General features: G+C 42.3%; 1 protein-coding gene across 1 annotated transcript in view; it reads right to left on the reverse strand.

Annotated features, from left to right (window-relative positions):
* The window catches only part of ERC1 (ELKS/RAB6-interacting/CAST family member 1), a 479524-nt gene that overhangs the window by 98697 nt on the left and 364649 nt on the right, over positions 1-16178 (reverse strand). The window contains exon 15 of the mRNA XM_006019448.3: positions 4719-4863. Within this exon, the coding sequence (XP_006019510.1) occupies positions 4719-4863 (145 nt within the window). The remainder of the gene's footprint in view (positions 1-4718; positions 4864-16178) is intronic.

Raw genomic sequence — 16178 nt, forward strand, 5'->3', positions numbered from 1 at the left:
ATGCGGGCAGGGAGGGGCTGTTTTCTCCACCCCCCCCCACCCCCACCACGCACTCAGCACCACCTTGTAACCTGGCCCCACTGCCAGGCTGGCACTGGGGCGGGTTACAAGTTGGTGCTGAGCATGGGGAAAAGTGGCCCCTCGCCTACCCCATGGCCAGGTGCCCCGCACTGCAGCCACTCGCGGCCTGTCTGGAGCTGCCTGTGCCTGCTCCAGATAGGCCCACGTGGGCTGCGAGCACCTGCAGCAGGGAGCGCTGGCCATGGGGGAGGTGAAGGGCCACTTTTCCCCGTGCTCAGCACCAGCTTCTTCCCTACTGGCGAGCAGGGAGTCGGAGCTGTGTGCTGCCCCCCCGCCTGTACCGCGGGGCTAGGGGGCACTGTGTGTGAGCGGGCGGGGTGTCAGTGGGAGCATGGGGCCTGCACCGGTGTCCCGGGGCCAGTGCCGGCTGGGCCCAGAGCAGGGTGGCAGGACCACGGGGTCCCAGCTGCCAGGGGCTCTATGGAGCCGGGACAGCTCTCCCCTCCTTGCTGGTGCATCCGAGCCCAGCTCCACGGACCCCTGCCAGCCTGCGCCCCACTTTGGGCCCCACCGGTGCTGACCCTGGGACATTGGTCCCAAGACATTGGGTGGGGCACCTCTCAGGAGGTGGGGCTACCCATGTGGCCCTCAACAGTCTGCCAAAACTGGGTAAGCGGCCCTCCGTTCAAAATAATTGCCCGCCCCTGACAGAGAGAGAAGTAGTCTGAAGCTAGGCAGAAAGCAGAGTGGGGTAGCATCTTAAGGCATCTTCACATGTGCTCCAGGGGTGAGGGGGGCAGCACTTTAATTAGAGTGGCTCTGAGAGTTACTCTAATTAAAGTGCCCACAGTGTCTTGTGTATCAGCATCCCTGCGCTTCAAAAAGGCCGTGTGGACACTTTAACTAAAGCTTGCTCAATGAGCTTGATACACGAGACAAAGCTGCTAATTAGCATGCTCCAGCAGACCCGATAAATCAAGTTTGCTCCGACATGCTGTAATTACAGCATGTCGGAGCAGCATCCCCACACCTGTATAGGCACCTTAGAGACTACTTGGGCCATGAATGCATTTTGATTAATGAATCAGCTGAATGTTAATACTCAAAATCAAAAACCAAAATGCTGTACATATTGAATCAGCCACATATTAAAATCAGAATCTTCAAGCAGAGTCTGTGTGAACAAACCCTTTCTTCTGCCAGCTATCTATCTACTTTGGCTCACACTGCTTATGTGCATGCATATTGGCTTATATGTACACAGCTAGGTTGCTGTGCAACAGCAGGTAGCTGCTGAGCACATCATCTCTCATGGGATCAACCTACAAATAAGACCGAAACTACAAATAAGAGTGAAAAGGCATCAGCTTTTTCTGAAAGGTTAACTGTATTGTAGGAGTACCATCAGTTGGGAAAGTGCCATCAAAGAGAAGCAATAGCAAAGCTGTTGTCTTGCAATTGTCTCAGCAGAATTTTAAAGTTAAGAGATAAGTTTGAATCCACTTACGTTGGGAACCTCAACGCCAACTGTAAATGCAAGAAATTGAAGAAAGACAGTAAAGTAGAAGAAACACTCCTGTTTTGGTTCATACATACACAACAGCATAATGCATTAATCAATTGCCATATCTTTTGTCAAGAAGGCAAAAAGCTTGCCAATGATATTTTGGCATAATGATTTTAAACCCACTGTTGACTGGCTTAGCAGATGGAAGGAAAGATATTGCATCATGCTGAAAAAGTTGAATGGTGAAAAGCAGAATGCTGATGCAGAATGATGTTGGCAGAAAGATGGGTGTTATAGGTTTTGCCTGAACTGCTGCAAGAGTATTCTGCTGATGATATTTTCAGCACAGATGAAGCTAGCCTTTTCTTTCAGTCAGACCCTTGCTTTCAGCATTCTTTCCAGTCTGTTTGGGCTGGAAAGAAGGAGAAAGGCTACATTACACTGCTGCTGAACTGCAATGTATCAGGCAATGAAAGAAGACCATTGGTTAACAGAGAGTCCATGATGCTTCCATAGTGTCAAGATTACTCATCAGAACAAATAAAAATGATGAAATACAAGCAGAATTTTCATGGAATTGTTAAATGGATGAGAACTTTAACTTACAAGAAAAGGTAAGAAATTGTTTAATCGTTGGATAATTCTACTGCACATATGTCAAATGTAGTATTACAGAACATTAATTATTTTTTTTCCTGCCAGCATGTCCTCATTCATGCAGCCTCTTGACCAAATCATTATCAAAAACATGAAGAACAGATACAAAAAATAAAATCATGTCACAAAACACTCATGGAAATTGACAAAATAAAAAATGTCGCTGTTGCCAATGGAATGATGCTTCTGGGTGCTCTTCACGTGCCAAGTCATTCTTGGGACTCTCCTAAAGCTGATACCATTCATAATTGCTTCCATAAGGCAGGAAATACTAACATGATTTACAATATATATGAGGAAGTGGAAATAGTTTTCCACCTGAAGAAATTCTGCTTCAAACCTTCAAGGAATGGGTGGGCATTCACAATGGATTGACTGTTACTCCAAAAGTGAGTGAGCAAGACATCAGACATGAAATCCAAAAGCAACACAAGCTGCAAGAACATCTGAGATGAAAAACAAGAGAAGGGGGAAGCAATGCAATAACCTTCCTGTGCAGGATGCTATTTCTTTTTTTGTGGGGAGAGGGTGAGGGGCTTTGGAGCAAAGCAAAAGTACAAAAGAGAACTACAAAACATTTTATACTTTAGAAGAGAGAGTGTTAGATTTCTGAAAACAAAGCATGGTAATATACTGTAATACTACAACTACCATAACTCAGACAACTGTAATTATACTCTAACAACAAATGAAAATCCAACAAAGTATCAAACATATCCAGAGTTTCTGGATGGAACTCTGAACAATCTTCTTACTCTGCTATTCCTTATTACAATCACCAGCTAACAGAATCAAGAGTGCTTTGTCCAACATGACTATTAACCAGCCATTATTATACAAGATTTTCAGTAGGAAAAAAGCCAGGAAAACTACCAATAGTGAGAACACTGCTAACTGTTGTCTCTCCTAGCCAAGAGTGATTAGAAGGAACTGAGAAGAGTTGTTTGCACTCTGGCCTTTTATGACTTTGGAGGGCAGAGGAGTGGGTTGAAGGGAGCAATATGCAGGCACAGGCTGACAGGAACTGTTAGGCAAAAGGTTCTGATTTCTGCTTCTGGTAGCTGAACAAATCATCTTGTTTGACAGATAAACTGACATACAGAAATTTGCAGGGTGATGGCAGTCATTGGAGGCATGCAAGTAGCTGGCAGTGGAGTATGTGCTGTTATGGGAAATATAGCATGGGAGTGATTGAGGAGAAACCTACTAGAGACCAGTGGTGCTTAAGTGACTTTTATAGCTTGCTAAACAGACTTTATAGGTCCCAAATCTTTTTCCTCAGTTCCTCAACTTTTCTTTTTCTTATTTTGTTTTGTTTTGTTTGGTAGATGGAGGAGAAAGGGAAGAGGGAAGAACCTTCCCCTGACCAGTGTGAGGTCTGTCAAATTGCCTACAACTATGGCTGTGGACAGATATAGCATTTGTAGTGTGACAAGTGCTGCAGCACTCTGAAGCACTAAGAAAATGTAGTGCTACATGTTTGGACAGACGTAATGCCCTGCTGCACCCCATCCCCACTCCGCCAGAGCACTACAAAGTTGCCACAAAGGCATGCAGCAGCACACTCTCTAGCCAGAAGGTATGATAGAGGGGTTGCTCAGCCCTGCAGCTTGGCTCCCCTCCTCCACATAGGGCAGAGAAAGGATCTCATCAGTGAGCATGCTGCAGACCCCAAGTTTCCTGAGGGTTGCAGTTCTGCTCCCTACCCCTCTACCAGAGCCAGGAGACAGAGACCTACAGGACTTTTTGGTCTCCTGTCCTGATGACATCTAAGTACCTAGGGCAGTGTTCATTAACTAGCTACTCTCTCCCTCCCCTCCTGGATAGAGAAAACAAAGCACTGTGGGATGCTGGGGGACAAAGAGATAACTGGTCCCTCTATTGTTCACTGTCCACATGTAACCCGTAGTGCTACAGAGAAGCTGCTGTTTCATCCAGCAACATTTTTGTTGCACATCTGACATTTTGTAGCACTACAGGACACACATGTATTTGTCTGCCTAGACCTTTTAGCGCTACAGGTGTGTTTACAGCACTACACGTTACATCTGTCCATATGCTATGTGGCATTCCCTTGTGGTGTTTCTTTCAGAACTGACAAACCAGTTTAAAGGGTGGCAGGGTGTTCTCAACTTTACAGGAGGCAACATTCTCTCCCAGACCTCCTCCCTAATAGCACAAAGTATGGACCCACCAAAGGGTGTCCCTTTCATAAATACATTTTTACTAATTTAATACCATGGTGACTGCCACTGCAGTGGCACAAAGAAATCCTTTGTGCTAAGATCATGCCCTCCCCACCATGCTACCATGGAGTTTTAAACTGATGTTCAGATTTTAGAGTTTGAAGTATGATCTTCCATATAACAAATCAACATGCAGTTACTATCACTGAATTTAGTTCATGCACCTGCTTGTCTCAACACACAATGAGGCTCCATATTATTAGTTTATAAAGGTATAAAGACCGGAGTAATTAAGCCCACACCAATACCCCTGCGGTCCTGTTCTCTCTTTTCCTGCCCCTACCCACCTGCTGCTTGAGCTGCTGTACCAAGCGGTCCTTCTCCCGTTTCAGTGCAGCCACTTCATCTTGAGTTTTCTTCTTAGAGGATGAAAGCTCCAGCAGAGCAATATTGGCATCTTTTTCACTGATGGCAGCAAGAAGGGCTTCTTGTCTGGAAAAAATAAGAGCAGATTAATACCTAAGTGTTCTGTACAACTTAGGTCAGTGATTTTCAACCTCTGGTCAGTCTGCAGACCCCCAGGGGTCCACAATGTCTAAGGTCCACAAAAGATGATTATGATCAATCAAAAGTATGTGAATACATACATTTACAATTCAAAGGAGTCTACACCTCCATTTGAGATGCTGCAAATGAGAAAAGGTTGAACACCACTGAGGTAGGGGAAATCTCTGTGCATGAGTTGGCTATGCCATTGAATGGCTATGCCATTGATGGGGAGTCTGATGCCAGGGAGCTGGATTAAATATAGACACAGATCATCCTAGAAGACCTACCACATGTCAGACAATAGTGCAAACAGCTTGTAAAATTGTGTAATTTTTTTATCAAGACCATTGTCAGGTGGGATAGAAGAAGAGTGACATATGGAAATGAATGCACTGAATGTGTTCCTGTATGCAGCCTCAAAATTAATTATCCATCACTGTATTATCTGAGCATCTGGGTTCTTCTGGCTGTTCAAAGAAAATTCCCATTACCCAAGTTATTCTAAGAACACACACATACATTTTGGAGTACAAATGACCTCTATATTAATCTTGTTAAATTATGTTGTCTATTCATACAGCTCTTTCCAAAGAAAGCTGGTGCATGCCAAGTTAAACGAGTTCATTTTAATAGGGAACAGTACTCCTGGAAGCAAATTAAGGTAACAGGAAGATTGAGACCCTTTTGGTTATCTGTAAAGTGCTGAAGTGACCTGTGGCAAAAAACACAGTGGTTAACAAGACAAAAAAAGGGTACCCCCTGGTATCAAGGATGTTCTTACTGTGACTTCCCTATCAGTACACAGAATAATGATGAGCTTGTCTGTTGTCTGCATGGAGAGACTGAGACAAAGGTAGGTTTGTCCTGTGAGAAAATCACTGATAGCTCTCTAGAAATGGCAGGAGCTAAAATACTGATACAGGATGCCAAGGTCCAGGTATATGATAATTAAGTATAGAAATTTAACTTTATCTGACTTTCTTCCCAGGTGAATCTAACTCTCACACAGCCCTCTGAATATTGGGAGTATCTTGTACATACTGGAAGAATGGGAGACAAACATTACTATCCAGCTTGAGACATATGAAAAAATTACATGCATCGAACATAGGTATATAATATTAAGGCACATTCGTGTTTATCTGGTTTTCTTGAAATCATACTTTTGTCTTTTACTGGGCGCATCTACACAAGACTTTACCGAGCAGTTGACTAACTGCGCAGTAAATGTCTCAGCATCTACACGTGCACCTCTATTAGGGTGCATGAAACTAATAAACTGCAGCAGGGTAGGACTTACAAATACACAACCTACCCTGCTGCAGAGTTTTTTCATGCACAGCAGAGCATGTGTAGATGCTGAGCTGGCTGGCTGAGGCATGAGGGTGCTTCAGTGCAGGGACTGCCTGCTGGTTAGCCCTGCACTGAAGCACCCTCATGCCCCAGACAGCCCCTCCACAGTACATTGAGCCCAATCAGAGCAGCCCCGGGCTGGCAGGCTGACCCCCGTCTCCCTCCCGCCTGGGCTCTCTGCCAGTCAGCGCTGCTGCAGCCTAACTTAATGTGCTGCAGTCCAGGCATATGCATAAACTGCGTGTTCAGAAGCTTCCTGGGAGCAATAAACTACAGACCAACAAGCTTATTGCTCTGCAGTTTATTGCTGTGTATTAATGGAATGTGTAGACGCACCCACTTTGAACTCAAACCTAAGAAGGGTTGGGCCGAATCAATATTTGCAACAACTTTGAAGGAAAACCCAGATGTTGTCCAATAGGTGTCACACTTCCCACTAAGTCAGTACTGTATCAACTTATCCCAATGGATTCCAGTTTCTGGATGATATAAAAAAGGGCTTAACCATTTGTGGACATGTTAAAGATAGCATATTCCTTAAGAGCAAAGGTGTCCCAAGCAAAAGTCAATTTATATAATACTGTATTATATCTAAATTCCACTTGAACTTAAAGCTGCAGATGGGGTCACTAATGACAGAAATTAATTTCCATCACAATCTACATTTTGACCTTTCTGAAAAAAAGCTCCCTTTGCTAATCTGTTAATTTCAGTTGTAATGGGCTTAGAGTTGAAGTGTAAACATGACCCTTCCACAGTACAGCATGAAACACTTGCATGTGTTTAGGGCTTCCACTACAGAGATATGCTGATATCAATCCTATCATTAAAACATATTTATAACCATTTATGAAAAAATAAGAAAATTAAGGAAAAGTAATATAACATTTGAAATCTCAAGTATTGTGCAAAGCTTTCATTTTAACAACATCCTCCTTTGTTTTCATTGTAAACAGTTTTCCTAAGGGTACCCACTGTCTGACAGGTTTTTTTAGATGGCATTAAATATGGCAATAGCTTTCTTTTTTGAGGAGAAAAAGCAAAAGTTAGCTGAGGTGAGCTGGAGCTGCTGCTATTCTCATGGAAATCCCCTCCTATTTTGACAAACACACAGAGAATGGGATGCAAAGGAGGAACAATAATGGAAAATGCAGTTTCTGTCCCTCATGTAGGGATTTTTTCCCTCTGGCTGCTTGAGACACACAGGAACAGCACAATATCTTATCAGCTATTCTGAAATGTGGCTCATACCAGAATTAGGCACTACTTTTAATCGTCTTTCTAATCAAGGGATCATTGTAACATTATAAAATTAACAGTGTTGGCTAGTTAAATTAGATTCTTAATAAACAGAAAGCAAAAAGAGAAAAGAAAGGCTGGGGGGGAGACAAGGAAGCAGGAGAGGATAACAACAGGAATCCAATTCTCATATTCCAGATGTTATACAGAGAACCTAGCTGGTGGAGATCAGGATGTCACATGCATCCTTTTCTCTGGCTTAATAAAGTCAGAGCATCTTTCAGAATAAGGATAAGAAAAGTCAATAATGTCATGATTGGTACCAGTGGCCCAGGAAATGATACAGAAGGCAGCCATTATGGTAAAGCTTGTATCTTCCAGCCCACACACCTCCAACCTGGCACCATTATTTTTTTTACCAAAGTCTCTTTCTTGAGGATGCTAAAAAGGGATTATTGGGTCATCAACCCACTATTATTTTGTCCATAAAGGAGGCTTAATTTCTGACACACCACTTCTGATCTTTTCATGTGCTATTTCATTATCCTTCTTAAACTAAACATGATTTCAGCCAGTCCTTTGGTAGGATCAACAGAGGTTTTGTTTAAATTTCTTCAGTTTCCTTGTCTCCCTATGTACTTTTTTCTAAATTTTACATAGAAGTCCACAATAGACTTTTATTACCTTGGACAACAAGAAGGATAAAACAGCTGCATGATGTTTCACTGGTATTTTGACTGAGAGAGGAATTGATTCAAAACAATGAGATTAATAGGAAAAGGCAGATATTTTATTTCAATTCATTTAAATATGCTCATCTAACACAGAGTTTAAAGCTGGGTCTTCAAAAGTAGCAGATTTTCACTACTAAGAAGGCATTCTAAAGTTTTTGTATCCCTTGAAATCACCTTTAGATTTAAGCTAAAGGCAACATTAAATTTTTAAGGTTTTTAAGTTGTAACAATTTCAGGAAGTAGATTTCCAATTCAGTCAAACTCATAAAGTGTTTGTGGCAGGAGAGGCCCTGGGGCAGCTGTGATGCCCCCTAGGCTTTCCTAATTCTGCCCATAGTCCCAGTCCTGTATATAACATTCCTGATCATCTCACTATCCATTCCTTCATGTTCTTTTGACACATTGGCAGGCTTCCCCTGAGTCCTGAAGTACTCTCACTAATGTCAAACCAACCTAACTGACCTCCCATGGCCCTCTGCCCACTAACCAAAACTCCATGGTTCTTCATGGGTATCTCTTGAGTCCAGGCAGGCCTACCGGTGCCTGGCTGGCACTACTCTGAGCCGGTCACTATCCATGGCACTACTGATTCTAATTGGTCTTAAGGCTCTTCATTGTGGCCTCCAGCCTCGCCCATAGTCATGCCCATGTCCTGCAGGTTTTACTCCTGTAATTTGCCTTCCTGTATAGGATTTGGGCCTTGGCCTACAGATTACTCTGGCTGTACACTTTTAGCCTGCCCCACTTGCTTTGGCCTGACCTTTCAGTCTCAGCCTCTCGGCAGCCACAGCCTGCTTGTATTGCTTTCTTGTGGCTCAGGCTCTGGCCCTCTCGGCCTCTGACCTGCCTGTGCCTCACTCTCAGACTCTGACCTCTTAACCTCAGCCTGCCTATCTCCCCCTGTCTGGTGCCTCTGCCCCTGGCAGGGCTCAAAGCCTGGCATGCCTCTTAGATAGCCCTGTGTAGCCTCCTTACCACCCCTACAGTTACCACCCAGATTTCCGGTATAAAACTAAATCCAAAATGCAAGCAACCACTCAAAGTCCCCCTCTGGGCCATCATACCACCACCTCCCCGCTCACTGGCTCTCTCAGCCCTGGGAATACCTGAAATGGCCTGCAGGCTTATGTCCCCTGGGTTACTTCCCTTCCAGTCACATGTTCTCCTGACTGGTCACAGTTGTGTCCCATCAACATCTAGAGCATCCTATTGCTGTTTCTTTGGCTAAGCTGCGGTAGTGCCCTTGCTGCCTAAACAGGGCTCTGCCCTGTTGTCCTATTGCTAGGCAGTTAGCCATGCCATGGGCACTTTCAGCATATAAGTCTTCCCCTGCCTGGGGACATAACAGGCTCTCTACTACAGTGCTATGGATAAGAGAGAATCTATCTTGATGTCCTCCCAATACACAATGGAAGCTTCTTCTGTACTGGCTCAACCTTCAAGTATTTAGGCTATGCACGATATAGCTGAAGACCAAATTTCTAGAATTCATAGGCTCCGACTTAAACTACATGGTACAAGTGGTCCAAGGTCTGCAATCTATTGGTGAAAGGTGAGCAAAACTAAAATCAAGGCTGCTGTGGGACACTACAATAATAAATGTCATGAGTTCTCAGCATTTTTTAAAACAATTGCAGTCTACCATTGTTATTTTAAAAGGGAAATATATTCTTGACCATAATGATAAGGTTTTTCTTTTTTGTTTGAGAATTTTGGTCCTTCACTACTTGGAACACCATCTTTACGGATGGTTTAAATAATGGGATATTTATTGCAAGAAAACTCTAGCAAGCATTGACGTAGAAATCAAAATTAATGTTGGTTCAGTACCATTGCTTAGAAAAATCAATTCGTTGTGAAAGCATTTGTACTTATCTGTTACTATTTCTAGCCCTGGTACTCTTTGATAGTCACATTAAAATACACAATTACTAGTACAATTTTGCATTTTCTCCAATTTTGACATACTTTCAACGCCAATATCTAAGAAGCACAGAAGTTTGTAATAAGGGGGAATTATAATGTAATCATCCGAGCATCATTTTAAAATCTGATGTCAAACAGGACGAGAAACAAATGTTACATATGGATATATAGCTAAGATCACAAGTTTTCTGTGATGCACAAAGAATTAGTTTCTGTTCTAGAGGTTTGAAAGAGATCAGAATTCAACACCATCACTTTTCTTTGGTCTTGCAGGATTTTTGGCATATTTCCAGAACTTGCTATATTAAGTCCCACACCTTGGTCCAGTGTGATTTTTATTCCATAACTGAAGGGTATCCATCTAAAAATATCCACTGACCACTTGGAAAAATATGTTAAGTGGGAAAATAACTTCTAAGGTAAAGGAGTTCAAGATGTCCCCGTTATACATTCCTTGTTTGTTCTCCTGGTCTCAGTGGTTCTCAGACACAGCCAATCCCTCTTTGAAGGAATCAGAATCATTAGTGGTAAGGTTGCCCTCTAAGGGCTTGTCTACAGGTTAAATTGTATCTGACATCAGGATATGGATGGAAGAACAAGATAGACCAAGTTGGGAAGGAGCTTAGCATATATTAGGTTTTTCATGATAACTGTCTTGAGAGTCCACTCCTGTCCCCTACAAAAAGGTACAGCAAATTAAAGGGGGAAGAGGGAGACTTAACTGCATAACCATTTCTTTTGTGGGAACTGTTTTATGTGTCAGTTCCCATCCCATGGCAGGTAGAAGCTACAGAGGAGCAGCATACCTCTGTTTCATTCAGCTGTCCAGGTTTAGCTTCCGTTTGCTAGTTCTGCACATAGAGTTAGTCTATTGTCTTGATTTGGACTGGCCCCAGATCCAGTATACAGCATATGCCCCAGTCCTAACCCCTGTGCCATGTCCAACCTGCACCAGACAGGCTCTATGTGCCACATGCAGTGCAGTGTGACTGCAAAGAGACAATTAAAATATACTGGTGGGTAACTTCTTTCTTCTTTGAGGGCCTCCGTGGATTCCCAAATATGAGCACAACTAATAAGCAGCACTACCTCTGATTGAAAGTTGGCAGAGATACCAAGTACATGGAGGCCTGAGGGCTCTTGCTCCCCTTGCGAAGAGGGCCACCTGAAATGCATAAAGCTTTCCATATATCCATCATCTTAGGCCCACTCAGCAAAAATAAAAGTCAGTGCCTATGGGTAGAGGAATTCTTATCTAAATAAAGACTGTAGAACTGCTCTTCCAAATCAAGCATCCGTAGATGATGTTAAAGTCCAAGAAGTAGTACTTGGTAAAGTATCAACTGAAACCCAAGTAGGTGTTCTGCAAATCTTCACAATGGAAAAATGACATTTATGTAGTAATTTGCACTGATTTTGTATACCAGGATGACACACACCAGGCTCTGGATCAGAGAGATTAGTGCTGGTGTAGGTGCATACAACAGATTACTATTACAGCAGTTCACCACCAGATAGCAGGGGAGCAGGTAAAGAGCCCATTTATACCTTGACCACCCTAAGATTAGCTATGTACAACACAACATGTATCTAAGTTTCCCAGGAGAATTCTACACTGGATTTTAATAAATTAGATTAGCATAAGGCGTTCCTCCTTTTTACACTAGTGTAACATTTTGTATGCCATGTCCTAAAATAGTGGGGAGGGCAATCTTTATGGCAGGCATGCCACAAATGAGCCCCACACCCTCCCCAAGTACTACTCTGATCCCCTTCCCCTACCTGATTGGCTGCTCTGCTTTCTTCTCCCTGCCCTGCCTGCTGCTGTGTTGCTTGTCTCCTCTCTAATCTGCCATGTGTCACTTGTGGCATGTGCAACACCCCTGGCCTATGGTAACAGTAGCCCTAGTAAATAATGCCCTGTTCCCTTTCTTGTATGGAAACTCTGACTACAGTTAACATAATTCAATATGCAACATAACATATTTGGACAACCTATGAAGTGAAGTAGGCTCTCTTTTACAACTTTTCCCCAGATTACAAATTATGAGTTGCCTAAAGTTATTAGTTGACTCTAGGTAAAAGCCTACAGTCCATTATACATCTAAAGAAAGAAGATTCATCTCCCTAGGTTAATGTGAAATTTTGGGGGAAAGACCAGTAAGAAAATGGGTTTGTTGATGAGAAAGTTGGCGGTACTAGTTACTTTACGGATGCCATTTGGCTGTCAAGAGAGGATTATTTTGTCCTTGGGTACTCAAGGGAAAGTAAATGGATGATATTCCTTTATCCATTTCCCAAAATAAAATGTTCTCCATTTGTGGCAAAAACCTTGCACAATGACAGGTTTCTCAGATTTAAGAGGATGTCCTAGACCCAAACAAGAAGGTCCATATTGGCTAACAGATAAACATCTGTGTAGCCAGATGCCGTGATCCTGTATCAGTTCCATGACAGAGCAGATTTTCAGACAGGAGCAGGGAAACAGAGGGCCAGTGGATATAACCCAAGCAGGCTAGGATATAACCCAAGCAGGCAGGATATAACCATTGTTGTCTTGGCCACAAATGTGCAGTCCCTGTCTCTCCACTTCATTTAGAATTATCCAATGGGTAAGAAGTATTTGAAGAAACATGTGGAGAAGGTCCTTCCTGCTAGCACAGGAGGAAAATATGCTTTGTTCCTCCCTACACTGAAACAGAACAGGAGATATTTGGGTTTATTCCTGAGGGCAAACCTCTCCTACTGTTCGTCTTGCAGACAAACCTCTCCTACAGACATTCCTCACTTGTGGAGGAGATGGGTAATGGCACATACATTTAAGTACTGCTTCTGCTGGTCTTGGCTTTGTTTAGTAAGAGAGTCTGACTGCACATTTTTCTCTTGTCAGATACAGAGCCATTGGATGAATGTTGTCCTTGTTTTATGAAAAAGAGAAACCAGTTTATGATGACTGCCAGCAACCTGACAAGTATCCATAAGACAAAGTAACAGGAACTGGCTTTTGGGAACAAGGCATTATAGATAATAATTTATTTTTCTGGCCACTGCTAGGCTGGGACAGTCTGCAGAGTGGGCCACAGTACTGGTCATTTGCAGTTTCTCTTGAATATAATATGTTTTGGTAGTAAGGGGACCCTTGCTCTTCAAAGTCTATATTCCTCACTTCTGATTCAGAGAACTGGAGCCAAGAATAACCTGTGCCATAATTCCCATAGCTATAACTCTAGTGTAGTATCAAAGGATGGTGCCTTGCTGTATTTCTGCCCTTTGTAAGCTATGGTGGCTACTTTGAGGCAAAACTCCAGGATTCAGACAATAATATTCCAGAGGACATAGTAATTATAAAAATGAACTTTTTAAAGCAAGCTTGGGTCTGTCAATGTAAGCTACCATCATGATGCAAGCATACTTTAAGATTTTCCCTAATGACAGCAAGAATGGCTCAGGGTGCCAGAAGTATGAAAACTCCAGTTCCAGAGGGTTGGACATAGGCTTGGAATGGAGAAAAGGGGCTCACTGGAGAAATGAGTGTTATATAGATCAGTGCTGAGCCTCGGTAAGAACAGATCGTACAGTGAATGTGGATTGCTAAAATAGTACAATTTTTAGTAGGTTCAATTTCAGACTTCTAAAATTAGTGCTAGGTATCTTTTCAAGATTATCAATCATTCTACCTTTTCTTTCTAGGGACTTCACCAGAGTACTAGCTGTTTGGAGGGGAGGCTGTGGGAGGTCTTTTTTTCCATCTGCTTTAGGTTGCTCCAGGGTAGAAATGCTCAGCATTTCTTTTGTGCTCTATGGCTGGGCTGAAGAAGTTCACTCATCCACTGTATCCTTAGTGGTTCAGTTGCTTAACTGAAACTGAGGGTTGCATTCCTCCAGTGCCAAGGATATATGATAATGATTGAGAACTCTGGTTATGACAGAAGAATTCAAAGAAATGAAGGATCCCACACTGGAACATCTCTTTGAAGTCAGTTCTTTGGCCAGAATCGAGACAGCTTTGTCTACTTTGCAGAAATTTTTGTAGAAGTTGGCAAAGATTATTGTAGGTATTGTTCAAAACCCTAATCTTCTGGTGCCAAGTCCTATGCTTTCAGAGAGATCCTGATGAAGCAGGCCTGTAGCCTCAAGTGGCAATCTTATGGTGCCTTTGGAGTGAATACACAACAAAGAACACTTTGTGCTAAAGATTGTATCTCCTCCAAGCACTCAATGTCTGTCTAACTGTGCAGACAACTGGACAAATTGTGTATTACTTAAGTCCCTCATGTGGCTTTATCCCCACTGTAGATTTTGGAATTAAGGCAAAACTTTAAAGACCTCCTTTAATCAAAGGAAAAACAATCTGTAATTAACTACGTGCAATTAGAAGACTACTAATATATGCTATTAATATGAACTACAGAAAAAAGAGAACTAAATAAGAATCAGTAAAGCAAACTAGACAGAAAGGTTTTTCCTATTCTACATATGACAGAAAAAGATGAATTGAAATAACTGGAACTGGTTGGAAGCTATTGTTCCTCATATATGCTCAGGAGTTGAACAGGGATGTCATTAGTCAGGGCTGGTACTGCTGCAATGGCTTTGAATGAGAGTTTTAGGGTGCTGTATGGAACATCACATAAACAGGAATTCAAAGGCCTTTAAAGAAGAAACATATGGCACAGAAGAGACCTCTCGTGCTAGTGTTTAATGAAGATGTTCAGGATTTGATGGTTACAGTACCCAAGCATTTTGAGATTCATGAAAGTAATTTTAACCAACTTGAAAAAAAAGCAAGTAATATATTACAGCTCACAAAGATTTACCCTGCCATGTGCTGTTACTAGCATGCAAAACACCACTATGGTAGATGTGAATGCTATGACTGCAATACAAAAAATGCTGCTCACCCTCGATGTATGAGAATCACCATTTTTGTTCCTTTTTTTTTCTCTCTGGTGAACCATGACATACTTTTGATAATGTAAGCAAGAGCCTTCCAAACTACTTAGTAATCCTTAGCACTGAATGGTTAATATGTTGTATTCCTTGGATAGTGAGCTGGTAGCAGCAGAACTCCAATAAGAAGTGATAAAAATGATCCATTCAATTCACCACCGATGCTTTAACTACCAGACCAGCCAAATTTGCCCTCTGACCTACAAATCCTAATACAAATCAGGATGTCTTTAAAGTTGTTCTCCTGCAGAACTCTGCTTTCAGGGAACTACAAACACTCCTTCCTAGGTCTCTCCTGGCAAGTCTCGAAAAGGGAAGGAGGCTTTTTGGTAAATAGAGTTGGAAAGTAGATTTCTAAAAAGGATTTTAGAAATCCTTGTATTCCAGAGCATACTCCTCATGATTGTGATTGTGGGGCACTGTATCAGTGGTAAAAGCAGAATGATAACAGGTTCCAATCAGTGCAGGACTGATGGTGTTTCCATTCTTTGGATATTATTTTACTTTTAATAAGTTTGATTTTCTTCATCTGTAGAACATGTATATATTGCAATAACATGACTGAAAGTTAAGATCAGCTGTGAAAAGTTTTACAATCACTGCTGAACTGACATAATCAGAGCAATGCTGATCTCATCCAAAGGATCAAATCTGTTTTCTCTCCTGGTAACATACCATAACCTATAAACTCCAGTCTTACAGAAATCTCTGATTGTACCTTTGATTTTTTTCTATTAAAGGTCAATGACCTCAAACTGCAGCAGAAGAAAATTAGGACGGAGATTAGGAAGAACTTTCTGACTGTAAGTGTGGTCAAATATGGGAACAAGCTACCTAGAGAATTTGCAGAATCTCCATCTGTGGAATTTTTCAAGAGCAAGTTACACAGACACTTGGCTGGCATAGTTTAGTCAGGGATGATCTTGAGCAGGACTTCATCAGTTCCCTTCCAGCTCTACTTTCCTCTGATCCCGCCTATGATCCTTTTTGTAACTGATTTGCCATTGTAAGCAAGAGCCTTGCATTACTTCTGGTTGCCTCTACAGCCACCCCCCC

Source organism: Alligator sinensis, unplaced genomic scaffold, assembly GCF_000455745.1.
Source record: "Alligator sinensis unplaced genomic scaffold, ASM45574v1 scaffold87_1, whole genome shotgun sequence".
NCBI classification, from domain to species: domain Eukaryota; kingdom Metazoa; phylum Chordata; order Crocodylia; family Alligatoridae; genus Alligator; species Alligator sinensis.